The sequence below is a fragment of the Elgaria multicarinata genome, chromosome 7, assembly GCF_023053635.1.
Source record: "Elgaria multicarinata webbii isolate HBS135686 ecotype San Diego chromosome 7, rElgMul1.1.pri, whole genome shotgun sequence".
NCBI lineage: Eukaryota > Metazoa > Chordata > Lepidosauria > Squamata > Anguidae > Elgaria > Elgaria multicarinata.
In genome coordinates this window covers 108,932,761-108,949,968 of record NC_086177.1, presented here as the reverse complement: position 1 = coordinate 108,949,968, position 17,208 = coordinate 108,932,761, and the positions used below count along the sequence as shown (strand labels likewise).

The 17,208-nt window shown below is 44.1% G+C and overlaps 1 protein-coding gene across 1 annotated transcript in view; it reads left to right on the top strand.

The window, feature by feature from the left end:
- The window catches only part of SLC45A4 (solute carrier family 45 member 4), a 113,540-nt gene that overhangs the window by 76,674 nt on the left and 19,658 nt on the right, over positions 1–17,208 (top strand). Inside the window, exon 4 of the mRNA XM_063131184.1 lies at positions 12,254–12,442. Within this exon, the coding sequence (XP_062987254.1) occupies positions 12,254–12,442 (189 nt within the window). The remainder of the gene's footprint in view (positions 1–12,253; positions 12,443–17,208) is intronic.

The window sequence follows — 17,208 nt, the reverse complement described above, 5'->3', positions numbered from 1 at the left end:
AGTATGCTTGTCAAGGTTTCATGATAATTACTGCCTCAGCAGCTGCCTCTGTGTGTGTGTGTGTGTGTGTGTGTTATAGCTATACACATCCTTCACCGATGGGTTTTGGGCCACAACCAACCAGTAAAGCATGGTACTTCTTTAAATTAATACAGTAGTATAAGAGTATAAAATTATAGGTGTATAAGAATAGTTCAGTTTTGGCCAAACATTGCAAGGGAGAATGATGGAGAATGGAGTAAGAGGGGAAATTTGAAGTAGTGAGTGAAGAACAAGCAGATGAGATAATTGATAGCAGGAAGGAAGGACTCTTAATTCTCTACCACTTGCATATTGATCCCTTTTCACTGCCCTCTTTCTTTTCTCGATTGTTTTTTCTAGATGAACATGACGAGCTTTGCCAAGTCATGCTATCTTTTACTGATTCACAAATTCCCTAACTATTGAACATGTTTTAAGTAACACTGCTTTCTGGATGTTGGTGTAGATGTATTTTGGTAGGCCCAGTTTCTGAAGGTTTTTTGTAAAACAACAACAACACTGATGTGATGCCAATGACTGATGTGGCTAACGGAATAATTGTAACTTTTTTTCTGTTGCCGTATTATTGTTGTTGTTATTCCGTCAGTAATGACAGAAGCATTTGCTGTGATCAAAGGCAAAGATCCTACTGCTCAACTACCTAAATTACTCACCAGATAGTAAGGCTTCAGGATTGACAGCCCCACTTCAGCCATTCCACCATCACCAAAATTGCAATTCATTGACGCCAATGTGTCTGGGTGTTGGTTCCAGACAGATTGGAGCTTGACAGGGAGACGTTTCACACTTGCTCTGCTCTTCTGCCACAGCTCCATCCAAATGAACTTCCCTGAGGAATAGCAACCACCAGCCAGGCCCTCTTCATGTTCCTCAGAAGTATTTCCCATTTTTAAAAGCACTGGTTGCTACAACTCACCCTGGGGATCTTTTCCCAAACATCGTGGAGCTCCTTTTGCACAAATAAATATCTTCTTTCACCTTTACTTATCAGAGCCAGTGTGGTGTAGTGGCTAAAGTGTTGGACTGGGAGTCAGGAGATCCGGGTTCTAGTCCCCACTCAGCCATGGAAACCCACTGGGTGACTTTGGGCCAGTCACAGACTCTCAGCCCAACCTATCTCACAGGGATGTTGTTGTTGTGAGGATAAAATGGAGAGGAGGAGGATTGTGTACGCCGCCTTGGGTTCCTTGGAAGAAAAAAGGTGGGATACAAATGCAATAATAAATAAAGATCTCGTTGCTTACAGATTTTCAATGTCATAAAACGATTTATGAGAAATCAGAGATGTATATTCTGCTTATAAATGCGACTTCGGAATATACTGCAAAGTCATGTCCCTTAAACATCCTTGGGATAATATGAAGCATTCTTCAGCGTGCTGAAGTACACCAAACACTCAACTGATTCTCCCTAAGAGTCCCTTAACTGAATTAGAGTGAGACCATAGCAATGCGCTAGGAGTATCTTTGACAAACTAGGGGGGTCCTGGGGGGTGGGGAGTTGTATTTTGCCCCAGGACTGGGTGTTGCTGGGAGTTGTATGTACCACATTTGGAGGGCACGAGGGTATTGGTCATAAAATCATTTAAGAATTTGTCCCTTATCACTACTTTAGCTACTTCTCCACCCATCAAAAATCAAAGCCTGTAAGACCAAAGTCGCATTATTCCACCACTTTTATTTGCATCACCTAGCAAACCTGCCCCCGTATTCCAAGCAAGCAGCAATGGCAATTTCCACTGGTAAGCCTGTTTGGAGCGGTAGTAACTCAGCTGGATGGTCACAGGGTGTGGGTCTGTTGCAAGGTCACCTGCTAGATATAAAAGAATACACCCTGAGCAAATTCTGCAATTAAGCTCTGCAAGTGAAACTCTCCCGTGCCAATGCTCCTTGCTTTCCACAAAAAGGGTGCAGTCAAAGATAAGTAGATTCTTTCCTCTGATTGATATCTCTGTGAATTTGGAACAAAATCACCTTTCATCCCCCACACAGACACGCGCAAGCATCCTGCGAGTCCTGCACCTGTAGAGTTTTGTTTTCCTTCTAGAAGTTCATATAGAGCAGGGTTGGGCAAAGTGTAAACCTCCTGATGTCATTGTATGACTCTCCATCATCCTGCTGAATATGGAAGTTGCAATCCAACAGCATCTGGAGGGTCACACATTGCCCCCACCCAGGTATTGAAGCAGGGAGAGTTGAGGACTAAAAGACCCAAAATCTTGAAACTTGACAAAGCCTGTCTGTGTGTAAGCAGATCCTTTCCAGGGTAACAGAACTGCTCCTGTCGGCTTTCTCTATTTCAAAACTGTGGGCCATTTCACACGTAATTAATTAAGAGATGCTGTTGAAGCTTACAAAGCAGATTTTAAAAGTACAGTTATTAATACCAAAATTCAATTAAAATTACACCAATAGTAAAACAGCAGCTAAAAACAGGAGTACTAGAAAGATTACAAATAAATCTCTCCATTAAAAGCCCAGAAAAATAACACCATTTTTGCCAGGCGCTGGAATGAGCACAAGGTCAGTGCTACCTAAACATCCCCAGTGAGAACATTCCAAATCCAGGTGCCACCACTGAAAAGGTCCTGTCTACAGTCACCACCCATTGCACTTGCTGAAGGTGGCAACTTTAAACATGCTATAATGCTACATGAATACGAAGTATTATTACCTGCAAATGAGCTACAGAGGAGAGCCAGACTGGCAGAGGAGGGAGGGGCAAGGTGAAGGATGAGTGTGGCAACTGTGAAAAGGGCGAATTCCATGTTGGGGACCATTAGGGATCATCTGTGGTCGAGCTACACTTGGAATACAATGTACAACTCCGGTCACCCCATCGTAAAAAGGATATTGTCGTGCTGATGGACTAAGTCTGATCCAGCCGGGCTCTTCTTAGGTTCTCCTGCCTAGACCTCCCTGATTGGAAATGTCAGCAAATCTGAAACTCAGGAATGGGAAAGAAGTGGTATATGTTTTTATGAGTTCTTTCTATTGGTCGTTGTAAGGTAGCTTTTAGCTTTTAATTCCCAGTGTTTTGCGTATTGGTCTCTCAACATGGAGTTATAATAAACACGGGGCTGCTATTGAAAATGGGAATCCTGTGTCAGTGTGTCAAGCTCCTTCCCACCCCTCCATAACAAATAATATAATTCCCTGTGTGTCTAGAGAGGATCAGGTGAGGAAGCACATGGCATCATATGCAGATGGCAATAGGGAAGTACCAGGCCTGATCCTAATACACTGGGTAAATTCTACTAAATGTTGCAGAGGGGCTGATCTTGACCCAAAGATACAGTTTTTGACAGTAGCTCTGTGTTTGTCATAACATCTTCTGCCCCGAGCCTTTATTGCCTCCTGAAGAAGGTTGATGCCTTTTCCCATCCCATTAGTTTTTTTGGCAGTTTCTTTTAAGAGCAAGAAGCTGTCCAGTTGAAGAATGGGTTTTTCATGGCACTACTTTAATTTCTTATCTCAGTTGCTAGAATAGGCTTGGTGTACCAGTGCCCAGATGAAACCTGAGCCCTCCTTGAGACTTTTGGCTCATCTTCCCCTATCATCATTATCGTCGCCATCGCCTCACCTCTTTCTTGTAGCAGACTTAGCAAATGCCACACCCCAAATGCCGCTCCTGACCCAAGGGAGAGGTGGGATCCCCACCCCCACCCCTCCATAGACAGGGGAAAGAGTTCTCTTTTGGCAGGAACCTGAAAACTCCAGTCTTAAAAGTCTGTGATCTCGTTTCCATGCAAGACTGTTGTCAGAATGGACCGGGCTTTTCTTCTGTTCCCTGTCCTTACGGAGCTTATCAGAAAATGAATATTGAATGTGCCTTGTGATAAGCAAGTTCCCCCTTGGACCACATGACCTCGCTTCTTAGGAAGACTCGTGCTAACAATTTCCTGTGAACTGCAAGCTCCTTGGGTCCCACTATTGTTGGCAAGTCGTTGGTGTGAGCTTCCCCCCCTTTTTTTTTGTCTGGGGGGGGGCAGAGAACAAACAAAACTTATTTACTGTAGGCCCATGTCCTGTTTGTTTGTAGCTTGCTGGGAAATGCCCTTTCGTCCGAGTCTCAGCAGGAGCGATTGCTGCAAACAAACGAAATTGTTTTCTATTGATTTGTGTGGGACGTCAAAGCTTTGTGCAAAAGCAGGTTAAAAAAAAAATTACAATCAGCTTCGCTTATCAAGGGTGCTTTGGGGTGACCTGTTTTCCCAGATTGTTTTCCAGCACTTCCAAAATAACTTCCAATGGGAGGTGTTCCATTTCTCTTCTCCCCCCCCCCCACTCAAGAAGTCAACAGAAAGGAAGAGGCGGGGGCCAGGGTAGCAGGAACAAGCCCTGGTTCATGAAATCGAGCACCAACAAATTGTCCTGCTCTGGGTTTTCCGAACGGCAAATGAGAGAGTTTCTAGGATGCAGTTCTTTGGGTATTTAGGTTGTTGCAGGCGGTGCAATAAAATGTTTATTTATTTATTTATTTATTTATTACATTTCTATACTGCCCAATAGCTGGAGCTCTCTGGGCGGTTCACAAAAATTAAAACCATCCACCTGCCTCACTTGCGGTGTAGAATTACCCCTCTTCAGGCTTCCAGTGGCTCTTTTTCACTCACCCTTCCAGATTCTCCATCCCGCAACAGTTTTGTGTCTGGTGAGCATTAACTGTCCTCATTGGGCTGTTTGATGTCTCCCCACATCCCATTTAAGAATTTTCTCCTAAAGTTTTTCTCTACTTCGGATAACCCCACCCCAGCCTGCTAATATTTTTTTATTTTTATATATATTTGCATTTATATCCCGTCTGTCTTCCTCCAAGGAACTCAAGGCAACATACATAATCTTCCTCCTCTCCATTTTTATCCTCACAACAACCACCCTGTGAGGTGGGTTGGGCTGAGAGTTTGTGACTGGCCCAAAGTCACCCAGTGGGTTTCCATGACTGAGGTGGGGCTAGAACCCGGATCTCCCGACTCCCAGTCTGACACTTTAGCCACTACACCGCACTGGCTGTCTCCCTCTTGTGCATAGGTGGTGCCATTTGGCTCCATAAGGATAATGAGTTATTAGTTCATAACAAATATGTACATAACAAATATGGGGGCAAACACTTCTGCTTTACAGCCATACTACTGTATGAGCCTCACGAGGGACAGCATTCTCAAGGAGGGTGCCACCTTAGAGAAGGCCCTGCTCTTTTTTTCTTTTCTTTTTTTGCCAGCGCTCATCCTCAGATGATTAGTTAGTTAAAACAGACCATCAGAGCCTGCTTCAGTTGGACACACACCCCCTCCCACAGAACTAACATCTTCACCTTGTGGGGAAGAAGAAGGAGCTGTTGGTTTGCCCCTCCATTGGGAGATGAGAGGACGGAGCAGGGCCTTCCCACCAGCCTAAACAGTCTCCTTAATTTCTTTTTATTTTCTCCCTCTTCCCTCCCCATCCACTTTTCCTTGTGTGTCATGTCTTTTTTAGAATGTAAGCCTGAGGGTAGGGACTGTCTTCTTTATTGATACATTGTAAGCCGCTCCGAGAGCCTTTTGGCTGAGGTGCGGGATAGAAATACTCTAAATAAATAAATAAATAAATAAAAACAGGGTTGGGGAACCTACACTGTGACACCCCAGCCTTGAAGAATCACTAGCACTGCTGACTTTTAAAAAGTGTTTGTTTTTGCTGTGTATCGTGTATGTTGTGTGTTTGACTGCATGAGTGGGCCTGGGGAGATATGTGTGTGTGTGTATCTGGAGAGTCATGCTAGAGGCCAAAAAAGATCCCCCGCCCCTGAGTAAAAATAAACAAATTAAATCAAGGGCAGAGGAAGTTATCAAAAATTACTTGGTGTCTCAGAACCTCTGACTGCTTTGTAGATCAAAGGAGGAAAGGACAAACGGTCATCTAGGCCATGAATATGAACTTGTTGCCCAAAGGTGGAACTATCCAGTTCCCTTCCAGGCCTGCCCCAGAGACAATCCATGCAATTTAGATTTGTGTGGAACTTTGCACACAAATCCTGATGATCCCCCATTTTCCTTGGCTATATGAGCAGAGGGTCCTTCTCACCACTCCCCAAATAGGGAAGATTGGTCAGATATTGAGATTGGGCCAAATGCAGTGTGCAGCACAATAATATTTTGAGCAGGGAGGAAGAGGAGGAGCCCTTCCCCCACCACCACCCCTTTGAGTATTTTGATCATCACTTGCTAATTTCCTTTGAGATTGAGAGCGTGAGGGGTAAACGTTTGGGCTTCACAAGATCCTGCGGGTTGCACAACAAATCCTCAGAAAACATATTATAAATATCCACGTGGAACCCCTTAAATCAGTGTTTCGGGCCCTATTGCAGCCCAAGAGCCAGATTTCATTTCAGAGAAGTTTTTTTTTGGGGGGGGGGGCAGAATTCCAGTGATGGGCATGGCTGAAGGCAAAGGGGGCAGGCCAACAAACCCCCCCCCAATACCAGCCTATTTTAACTTCAAGCTCTCACCGTCCATAAGTAAACCTTAGGAGAGGCATTTCAACCTTTCCAAATGGAAGAAAAACTGAGAAAAACCCCCAACAATCAGTAGTTGGGAAAGGGCACATTCTGGGCACCTCTGGAAAGCTATTTTGGGACCCCGAACCTGAGGTCCTTCACCCCTGCCAGAAATCATAACGTAAGTTTAAAGCTCTCATGAGACATGGCAGCCAAAAATAAGTTCTTGCCCCCATTTTAAATTATTACGATAATAGAATGCAGGGTTTCCTGCTAGAAAAACACGGCATTCTCTGCTCTTACATGGCTTATAATACTTCAAATAGCGGAGTTCCCAGTCTCCAGAGAAGTGCGTATATTCGTATCGACAGCTGAAAGGACATTTTGAGTGGGTTTTAATTTTGTGCTTGGTCAGCTCAGATCAGATTAAGAGGCTGTTCTACAAGCGACTGGTGTATAAAGTCCGGTTCTCCGACATGTAGCTTGGAATGCAGAGACAGAGCTCTCCTTCATTCTGCTCTACCTGGATTGAAAACCCTGCTGATGTTTTGTTCCACATCAGATGAGGCGATAATGTCTCAGATAAGCAGCATTTTAGCAATCCTTAGCTCCTAAAACTTTTCTCGCTGTTCCTTGACTGAGGCCAAAGGGCAATTCCATTGCATGTTGCACCACCATACTCACCTGCAGGTGTACTGGGAGGAGTGGGGCGCACCTTTTCAAGAAGAACTTGATGTGCTTTTCTTCTCTTTGGTGCAGTCCATTCTCTGATTTAGACTTGGCAATTTGTGCCCTATAGTTCATAAAAGTGGTCCCCCCCTAGGGTGATCATATTTGGGAAACCAAAAAAGAGGACACCCAGTGTGTGGGGTGGGGGGGGGTAACAACTCTTTCCAGGGCCTCCAAAAAGCATGTCATTCTTCCTGCCATGCTATTGGCAGTTGCCATTAGCATGGCGGTTGTGAATGAAATGCTTTTCAGAAGCCCAAGAAAGCATGGTTTCCCCTCCTCCACTCCAATCAGGGCCCCGATTGGAGAGAAGGAGGGGAAAGTGTGTCATTTCTGCTCCAATATGGGCCTCCAGAAAGTTCATCACTGCCACACTAATGGTGGTCTTAAAGGGGAAAGTGTGTCATTCCAGGACATTATAGAAAATTACAGAACCCCCACCCCCCCGGACATCCAGGATAGAATAAAAACCAGGGGAAATCCGGGGAAATCCTGACAGTTGGTCACCCTATGGCCCACTCCCCAAGCTAGATTCATTTAGCTGGTCTTGTGACAGGAAAGGACAGGGATGTTGCAAACTGTAGAAGTTCCATCTCTCTCATATGCATCCCAAAGACCACAGATCAGACTCTCTGCTTTTTCAGAACTGTTAGTTAACATGCCCTCACACATGCAAGCATTTTTCCTTCATGACGTCTAGAAACTTAAGATACCAACAGTATTCACAGTTCACGCATTTGTAGCCAAATCCCATGCTGTATAGCACAATCCCAGCCAACCATAAGGATTTCTGGAGTGAGCTGAATAGAAGGAAGTTAAAGCAAGTAATGGGTTGGGTTATCTATATGGGCGGATGCTGTTAACTAGTTTATACAACACACAGGGAACGTCCACCCTCAAAAATGCTTACCTTTGCATACTAGTGGATTTTCCCCCTCTCTTGCTTATGAAACAGTCTGTACCAATTTAGAAAGGTGGAAGTCAACAGGTTCGTTTGAAGCCAGGGTTTTCCAGTAGCTGAACTGCCCAACTGGCTGTCGATAACATTACCATGAAATTTACCCTGAAAAGAGTTGCCCCTTTTTGCCTTTCTGCCCTCTGAGGTTGCAAATGTAAATTAAAATTAAGGGTGAGATTTTCTTCCTCAGAATTCACACGATCGTGCTTTGTCGTGTAGCAATGCTGCCTTGAGCGTTATTTGGTGGAAAGGTGATATACAAATACAAACAAATTTGTGCAGCCCTTCCACACTTCCTTTATCCTGTCAAATGATAGAAATTGACGTTAAAATGCCAGTGATCACTTTTTAAAATATGTGTCTAGTCCTCAGGAAGGCACTTGGGAGTACGTGAACAAAGACTCAGGATATCTCAGAAGCTGGTGCAGGGAGGGCTGGCTTCTAGGGCCAGGGAAATAAACGAAAGTGATCCCCGCGGCCTCTGTCTGCCCCACACCTGCTGTGTGGGTCTCATCATAACATCCTGAGTCCACCTAACAGGCCCTTGTGCCTTTCCATGTTTCCCTTGGGATGCTAATTCGTTACCCAAATTCCAGACAGTTCTGGAATGGGCAAGTTGCCCCCAGTAAATACATTCACGTTTTTATGTCCCATTCTGTGCACGCGGTTAGATTGCTTTGAGGGTGTCCTTAAGTGTACAGAGTCCTATCTATAAACATCTACACAAATGCTACGGAAGGTTTTGGAAAGTCCGGCTAATTATCTCATGCCGTGAGTCTGGAGGAGGATTAAGATTTGTCTGTGCTTTAACTACCAACACTTCAGTCCTCTCTGAACTGCTGCTTAAACTCGATGTCAAATGCACAATAGAAAACCTGAAATGCTTCTTGTTGATCATGGCTGCAAGGTCAAATCCTAGTCATAATCTGGACACTTATATCTTTGGAAAGTGGATGTTTTTACCTCCATAAGATTTTAAAGATTGTCCGTGGTTGCCTGATTGCTAATTGGGACCTTTCAGGTGATTAGTTGAAGTGGTAAATTAAGTATTGTTGCCTTAGAAAGGGCAATCTTTATAAAAAGCATATTCTATAGCAGTTATTCTGCCACTAGCACCATCTACAGGCTACAAGTTAGCATTACACTCACTAAATATCTATTTAATACCCTATTTCTTCGTTTCTGAGATGCACTTTTTCCCCCATATAAACACCTCTAAAAATGGAGTGCGTCTTAGAATCGCGGGTGTGTCTTAGGGTTGTTTTTTCTGTTGGTGGTACTGAAATTAGTGTGCGCCTTACAATCGAAGAAATACGGTATTTATTTATTTATTTATTACATTTCTATACTGCCCAATAGCCGGAGCTCTCAATAGCCAGTACTACCTTTGTCCCCTTGAATATTTTCTCCCAGGGATTAAAAAGAGGAAAGGTGATATTCCACAACCAGCAAAATCGTAAAGCCACCATACAAATACCTATTTATTGGTTTTATTAATTGCACTTAACCTATGAAGGTTCAGGCTTTGATAACATCCATATAGTTGAGGCGTCGCTAGTACTTGGGTCTCGTTTTCTTTAGTGAAGAAAGAACCCTGGAGGCTTATGTCATTTTGTGAGCTTGACGTTACTTGGAATATATAAGCCAAACCAGGTAGCAAGCACCCCACCATCCGGGCCCCAGGGAGAGGCCCTGCAACCCACCAGGTGGTTTCAGATTTTTCTCTGCTTCTGTTGCTCTCTCAAAACACACACACCTTCTCGCTCGCACACATGCAGGTGGAGGCGTCTTCCCTAAAATTCTGATGGCCTTTCCATTCAAGTATCCAGAGAAATTGCCCAAAGGCTCGTTCCTAGTAAGGAAGCACCCTCTGGGGCGTTAACAACCAATCTGCCTGACGTAGGAATGTCCGCTCAGCCAGAACAATACTTAAACAAGAAAACCATTCATAAAAAATATGGCTTAGACAAGCAGTTTAGAAGAAGTGAAGCACACATTTGAGAATATAAACTGCTAAAATAAACCCTTACTTCTCCCGGGCCTTTGAAGTCCTACGTTTTCTCAGGAATATAGTTTTACATGCCTGAAGAGGGAGATGGGGTGGGTGGGGGAGGTTTAGCTGTTCCAACATCTCCAGAAACGGAACTCTGGACAACTGAAACCTCAACCGGTAGTTCTGAAAAGTATTTAAAAAGACCTTGCTCAGATCCACCCAGACCTCTATGGATCCACCCCTGAGGCTCACTGCTGACATAATGCTGCCCAGTTACCATGCTCTGATTAAGCTGTTAGACGTATCCATTGGGCTTCTGCAACCTTGTTTTTCCTCCCCTCTGGTGCGTGCGTGTCCGCCCCCACCCCCCAGCCCAATTTCAGTCTGTGCCTTAAATTGAAATTGGCCCAGATTGCCCTCACAGCCTGCTTTCCCTTCGTTTGACATCCTCTTTGCGTTTGGGGAAATAGCAAATTGCTGTCATGACAGAGCTGTTTCAAAGCACACATAGGTAGCATCTGCCAAATGTTCCCCTGCTCAAGGGCTCGGCGGCTGTGCCTTCCTCATCACAGCTTTGAACCCTTTTCATTCCTCAGGCTGTGCCAAGCAGGGCTCAGTGGAGGAACGTGATTCCTCGGGAGCAAGGCCATGATGAACAACCCCTGGTAACAGCAGTAAGAGGTGCACTGCCATTTCTCCTAGCCTTGTTTCAAAAGGTTTGCTTCCAAGCCTTTCAACACATGGCCATTGTGTCCTTCCATAGGATCAGATCTCTTGTGAATACAACCAGGGGCTGCACCCCTTTGAGAAGAAGGCTTACCAGAACTGGATGAACTCTGCCGTGGTGGGATTTATACTTGTATGCTTGTAGCAGCAGGATGCTATTAACGTCTTAGAACGCCTGATCTCTCAGAAGGTTAAATCCTTCCCCAGCCCCAAATATTCCCCACTCCTAACTGTGTTTGCTCCATTCATTTTTAGTTATTCATATGCTGCAGTGCTCATTTCATAAGAACATAAGAAGTGTCCTGAGGCTGGATCAGACCAAGGGTCCACCTAGTCCAGCACTCTGTTCACACAGGGGCCAACCAGCCATCGGCCAGGGATGAACAAGCAGGACATGGTGCAACAGCACCCTCCCACCCATGTTCCCCAGCAACTGGTGCACACAGGCTTATTGTCTCGAATACTGGAGATAGCACACAACCATCAGGGCTAGTAGCCGTTGATAGCCTTCGCCTCCAGAAATTTATCCAACCCCCTTTTAAAGCCATCCAAATTGGTGGCCATCACTACATCTAGTAGTAGTGAGTTCCATAATTTAACTATGTGCGTAGTGAAGATTTGTCCTGAATCTCCCACCAACCAGCTTCATGGGATGACCTCACTGGATTCTAGCGTTTTGAGAGAGGGAGAAAAATATCTCCCTTTCCACATTCTCCATACCATGGATAGTTTTGTACACCTCTATCATGCCTTTCATTTAGTCTGTGATGTAAGTTTGCACTCCTGTTTCCAAGTGGCGTGCCTTAGCTAGGGAAAACTATCCTGGAACAAACAGTGGTTTCCAATCCTGGTTTGTTTGATAACTAGATTTTAAACAAACCACAGTTCAGGTTGAATGGGAAACTGTGGCTTCTTTAAACGTGGAAGCAGATGCTTTTGATGGCCTCCTTATGGATGCAAAAGGAGAGGAGAGAGAGAGAGAGAGAGTTCAAGACCTGTTCAGGCTCATTCACGTAGTAGGAAACCATGGTTTCCTGTCGCATCTGAACCAGGCCAGTGTGTTTCTGGGGAATAGAATTACTGCATGCTAATAGTCTTCCTAATTTTACAGCAACTTTATCAATTAGTATTAGAAGTTTAGGGCACAATCCTATGCACGTTTAGACAGAGAAAAGTCCTACAACTCTCAGCATTCCCTTAGCTGGCTGGGAAATGCTGCGAGTTGTAGGAATTTTTCTCCTGCCTAAACATGCATAGGATTGTGCCCTTCGTATTAGGTTGAAGTTGTTCATGTTCCAAAATCTAACCCTCTTTTATTACCTCTCTTTTAGGTCTTCCTGAACAGTACTACAGCCTCACTTGGTTCCTTAGTCCGATCCTGGGCCTGATCTTCACTCCTTTAATAGGTTCAGCCAGTGACCGCTGTACTCTTAGCTGGGGCCGACGCCGGCCTTTTATTCTTGCCCTCTGCATCGGTGTCCTTTTTGGAGTTGCCCTTTTCTTAAACGGTTCCATTATAGGTAAATAAATGCCGGGGGATTCTTGGGTCCCTGTACTGCCTGTTCTCTGCTCAAATAAGCAGCATAGAATCACACACTAAGCAGGAGGGAGGGGAGAACCTGGAATTCTTTCAACTACATGCATTTTGGGATTGGAATAAGCCGTGGAAAACAAAGTTGTTTGATTTGCAGGCTTTAATTGTCTTTCATGATTTATTTGGTGTGTTGAGGATGTTAGCCTTGATATGAGATAAGGGTGAGGCTTCACTACCCCAGAAAGGCCATTTTTCAGGTTAGGGAGCTGTTTGGGACGAGAATCTGACAACTTAGGGCCAATTCACAACATACGCTTTTTAAGGAGTACACCTAGGAATTATTGGAATTATGGAATTGTTGCCCAGCACACTTATTTATTTATTTACTTACTTACTTACTTACTTTTATTAGCCGAGGATCTCTGGGCAGTGCACAATTAAAACCATAAAATACAATAAGTATCCAATAAATTTAAAGGGTTAAAAGTTTAAGAATACAATATGAAACCAGGTAAAGTTACAGTCCAGGGAATCCTGTGTGAGAAGGTATGTTTTCAGGAGGTGTTTAAAGGACGTTACATTTTCCGCCTCCTGAACCGCACGAGGGAGGGTTTTCCCGGGGGGTGGAGGCTGCTACAGAGAAGGCCCCGCCACCAAGGTTCTTCATGGTGACATTCCGTTCATTTCGGAATGGCCAGCAGGACCTCCTCTGACAATTGTAGATGTCGACTGGGTGCATATAAGGGAAGGCGGTCTGCTAGGTATCTTGGTCCTAAGTTGTTTAGGGCTTTATAGGATAATAACATAACTTTGTAATGTCACAGACATGTTTTACAAATGTGTGCACCATACAGGTTCTTCCATTAGGTAGCCACAATTGTTGCTCCCAGTTGTGAGAAAGCATAGTGGCTAACCTGGGTTTGCCTCTGCATGACGTGTGTCATGCAGAGGCCTTAAGAACTCAGCTGCCCTGTAACATTTCTCAAGTATTTGGCAGCATTGAGATCTAGGGTGTCCTACTTATTTTCCAATACAAGTTCAAAAAGTTGCAGAATCCTGAAAATCTAATACATATGTATTTTGTTAGAAGCCAACATTCCTATTCTTCATGGAAATGTTTTTTAGGCCTCTCTTCTCCCTCCCTGCTTCTCTTGGCTGTTCAAATGCAGGCAAACCGCTTATAGGAAAACCTATCCAGAATCCTACCCTTCAGGAGCGAGCCCCATGTTGAATGAGCATTAAGAGTTTTCCCCGAAAGAGTTCTCAAGCTGAGAGTGTTCTTGAGAGCCACGTCCCCGTTTTTAATGTGTATAAAAATGGGATTCGGAACAGTTATAACTGTTCTTAGACGATTGCTGTAAATGCATCTTTTCTATGCAAATGAAAATTGTACTGCATGGGATTCCCAGCATGGGATTTGTAATGCTGTTCGTGACGTATATGTGACTATCCACACCTAAATGGGAAAGTGGCCTTCCATTTAGAAGGAGCTGAATTTTGCGAATTGGGCATGCACACTTACTAGAATACCTGGAAAAAGATTTCAGACCGAACGGACTGATGCAGCAGATGACATTCATACATTTGTATTGCTAAAGTACTGACGACTCTTAGCTTATTTCACCTTCACAATTTCTCTGAGCTCCATTAGACATTAGTGGGGTAACCTTCCTGGGAATGAGTGGCAGGTTTAGGGAGTCCCCCCCCTTCTTCTCCTACACCTGGCAACAGGGAGACATCTCGGTTTGTTAAGGCACCATTTCCCTATGAGTAGGATCAAATCATAATTTGCATAGAGGGCATTTCTTGTCTTCCTTTCTTACTAATACTTAAGTATCACTTCATGTAATGACATCGCTAAGTGGTTTACATACAACAATATTAAATTGACAGCTTGAAATGCACTATTAAGAACAATTTTAGCTACTTAAACCACAGTTTCCCACTTTGGATGTCACAGGGAAACTGTGGTTTGTTTATCAAACCAGGAAGTCTTCTCTGCAGCTGGGCAGACACACAAGAGGGTGAGGGGAGACTGAGCAGCTTGCCACTTGATGATGATGATAATAATAATAATAATAATAATAATAATAATAATAATAATAATTTTATTTATTTATTACCCATCTCTCTTTGGATCGAGGCAGGGAACAACGTTAGCACAGGAATCAATACATCTTAAAAATTATTGATTTTACATTGATCTGGGTAGGCCTGCCGGAAAAGGCTAGTCGTTAAAGCTGCCTTAAAATCACACAGAGAGTTAATTTTACGAATCTCCTCCGGCAGGCCATTCCACAATCTGGGGGCGACAGAAGAAAAGGTCCTCTGGGAAACTGATGTCAGCCTAGTTTTAGCTGACTGAAATAAGTTCACCCCAGAGGACCAGAGTGTGCGGGGCGGATTATATGGGAGAAGGCGGTCCCGCAGGTAACCTGGACCCAAACCATTTAGGGCTTTAAAGGTAATGACCAACACTTTGTACTTTGCCCGGAAACTAATTGGCAGCCATTAAAACAAACCATTATTTGTTGGGTGAGGAATGTTATTGTTGTTGTTGTTGTTGTTATTATTATTATTATTATTATTATTATTATTATTATTTATATAGCACCATCAATGTACATGGTGCTGTACAGAGTAAAACAGTAAAACAGTAAATAGCAAGGTAAATAGCAAGACCCTGCCGCTTAGGCTTACATTCTAATTAAATCATGGTAAAACAATAAGGAGGGGAAGAGAATGCAAACAGGCACAGGGTAGGGTAAACAGGCACAGGATAGGGTAAAACTAACAGTATAAAGTCCAAACAACATCAAGTTGTAAAAGCTTTAGGAAAGAGAAAAGTTTTTAGCTGAGCTTTAAAAGCTGCGATTGAACTTGTAAATCTCAAATGTTCTGGAACATTCAGCCAATGAACTAGCCTAAAGCCACCTTATGAATGCCATGGCTGAGTGGGAGATCAAACCTGGATCTCCACACTAGCATTTTAGCCACAGCAATATAAATGACACACACACACACACACACACACACACACCTTCCTGCAATAAGGGAGCCCTGAAACTGCCAACATCCCAAGCTCTGCTCCAGCCTTTGTTTCTCTCCCATTCAAAGCGACTGCCATGTTTATCGCCACTCTGGTGGGCTGCATTTCCAAACACACCTTCCTATTAATATAATTGTTGCCAGCATAATATCAGCAGGAGCTGAAATAAATGCAGACGGCTCTTGGCATGGGAAAACTGTAGGAACCTGTTCACAGGGAAATGTTTCCTGTTGTGCTCTGATTTCCCTTTAATGCATATCTGGCAAACACATCCTGTTTCCAGCATTATTTGAAAGGGGGGGGGGCAGGAGAGACCTTTTTGCTTTTTCTTCTTCAGTTCTTAGAGCGTGCATTGCGGGAGGGGGGGAGAGAAAGATCAGAACATGATCTAAATATTGTTTATCAAATAGCTAAATGGGGAAGAATAGATTTTTTTCTTATCCCTGTCAACGTTGGCGGGAAATTGCTTTAGCTGGGAATTTACCATCTTTGGGAATTCAGCCTGAGTCTAGTTCCGTAGCAGCATGTCATTTGGAGAAAGAACATCTGCACCCCTTCTGTGCCATTATGCTACTGTGGAGGGAGCATTTTTAATTTTGTAATTTGTGCCTGGAACATGTTACAGGGGTACATGTTGAGTATTTTATTTATTTATTTATTTATTTAAAGCATTTTTATAGCGCCGCCTCGCCATTTCTGGCATCGAGGCGCTTTACAATAACACATAAAACAATTCCATTAAAACCCTCAACCCACATTACAACAATTCCATTAAAACCCTCACCCTCAAACCATTAAAAGCCCTCAACCCCAATTTAAATCAACCCCTCCCCAGAGTCTTGTGAAAATAAAAACGCCTTGCAAAGGCATTTGAAGCAATTAAAAGTGGGAGCCTGTCGAATCTCCAGGGGCACATTGTTCCATAACTGGGGGCCATCCACTGAAACAGCCCTGGCCCTGGCACATTCCAATTTGTAGCGGGGGACCATCAGGGCGCCCTGCTCCTGAGAGCGAGTCTGCCAATGGTGAGACACAGGAGAAAGGCGAGTGCTCAGGTATCCAGGACCCAAGCAATGCAGGGCTTTATACATGCTCAACAAGACCTTGTAGCGCACCCTAGCAGCCACCGGTAGCCAATGGAGCTCTTGAAGCACCAAAGATGTCACCAAAGATATGAAGTTGCCTTGTACCAAGTCACAGTGCTTGGTTCTCCCAGGTTTCAGGCAGGAGTTTTCCCCAGCTGTACCTGTCAGGCACTCAACCTGGGGTCACCTGTGTGCAAAGCCACCAAATTACCATCCATCCCCTGTTGAAGCTCCACCCCATAAGAACATAAGAAGAGCCCTGATGTTGGATCGGACCAAGGAAGGAAGGAAAGGAACCTCTCGTGCAAGCACTGAGTCATTACTCAGTGCTTGCACGAGAGGTTCCTAGTCCAGCACTCTGTTCACACAGCGGCCAACCAACTGTCGCCCAGGGAACCACAAGCAGGACATGGTGCAACAGCACCCTCCCATCCATGTTCCCCAGCATGCCTCTAATACTGGAGATAACACATAGGCAGCAGGACTAGTAGCCATTGATGGCCTTCTCAAGGAATTTATCCAAAACTCTTTTAAAGCCATTCAAATTAGTGGCCCTCACCACATCTTGCGTTAGCGAATTCCATGATTTAACTCTTTGCTGCATGAAGAAGTCCTTCC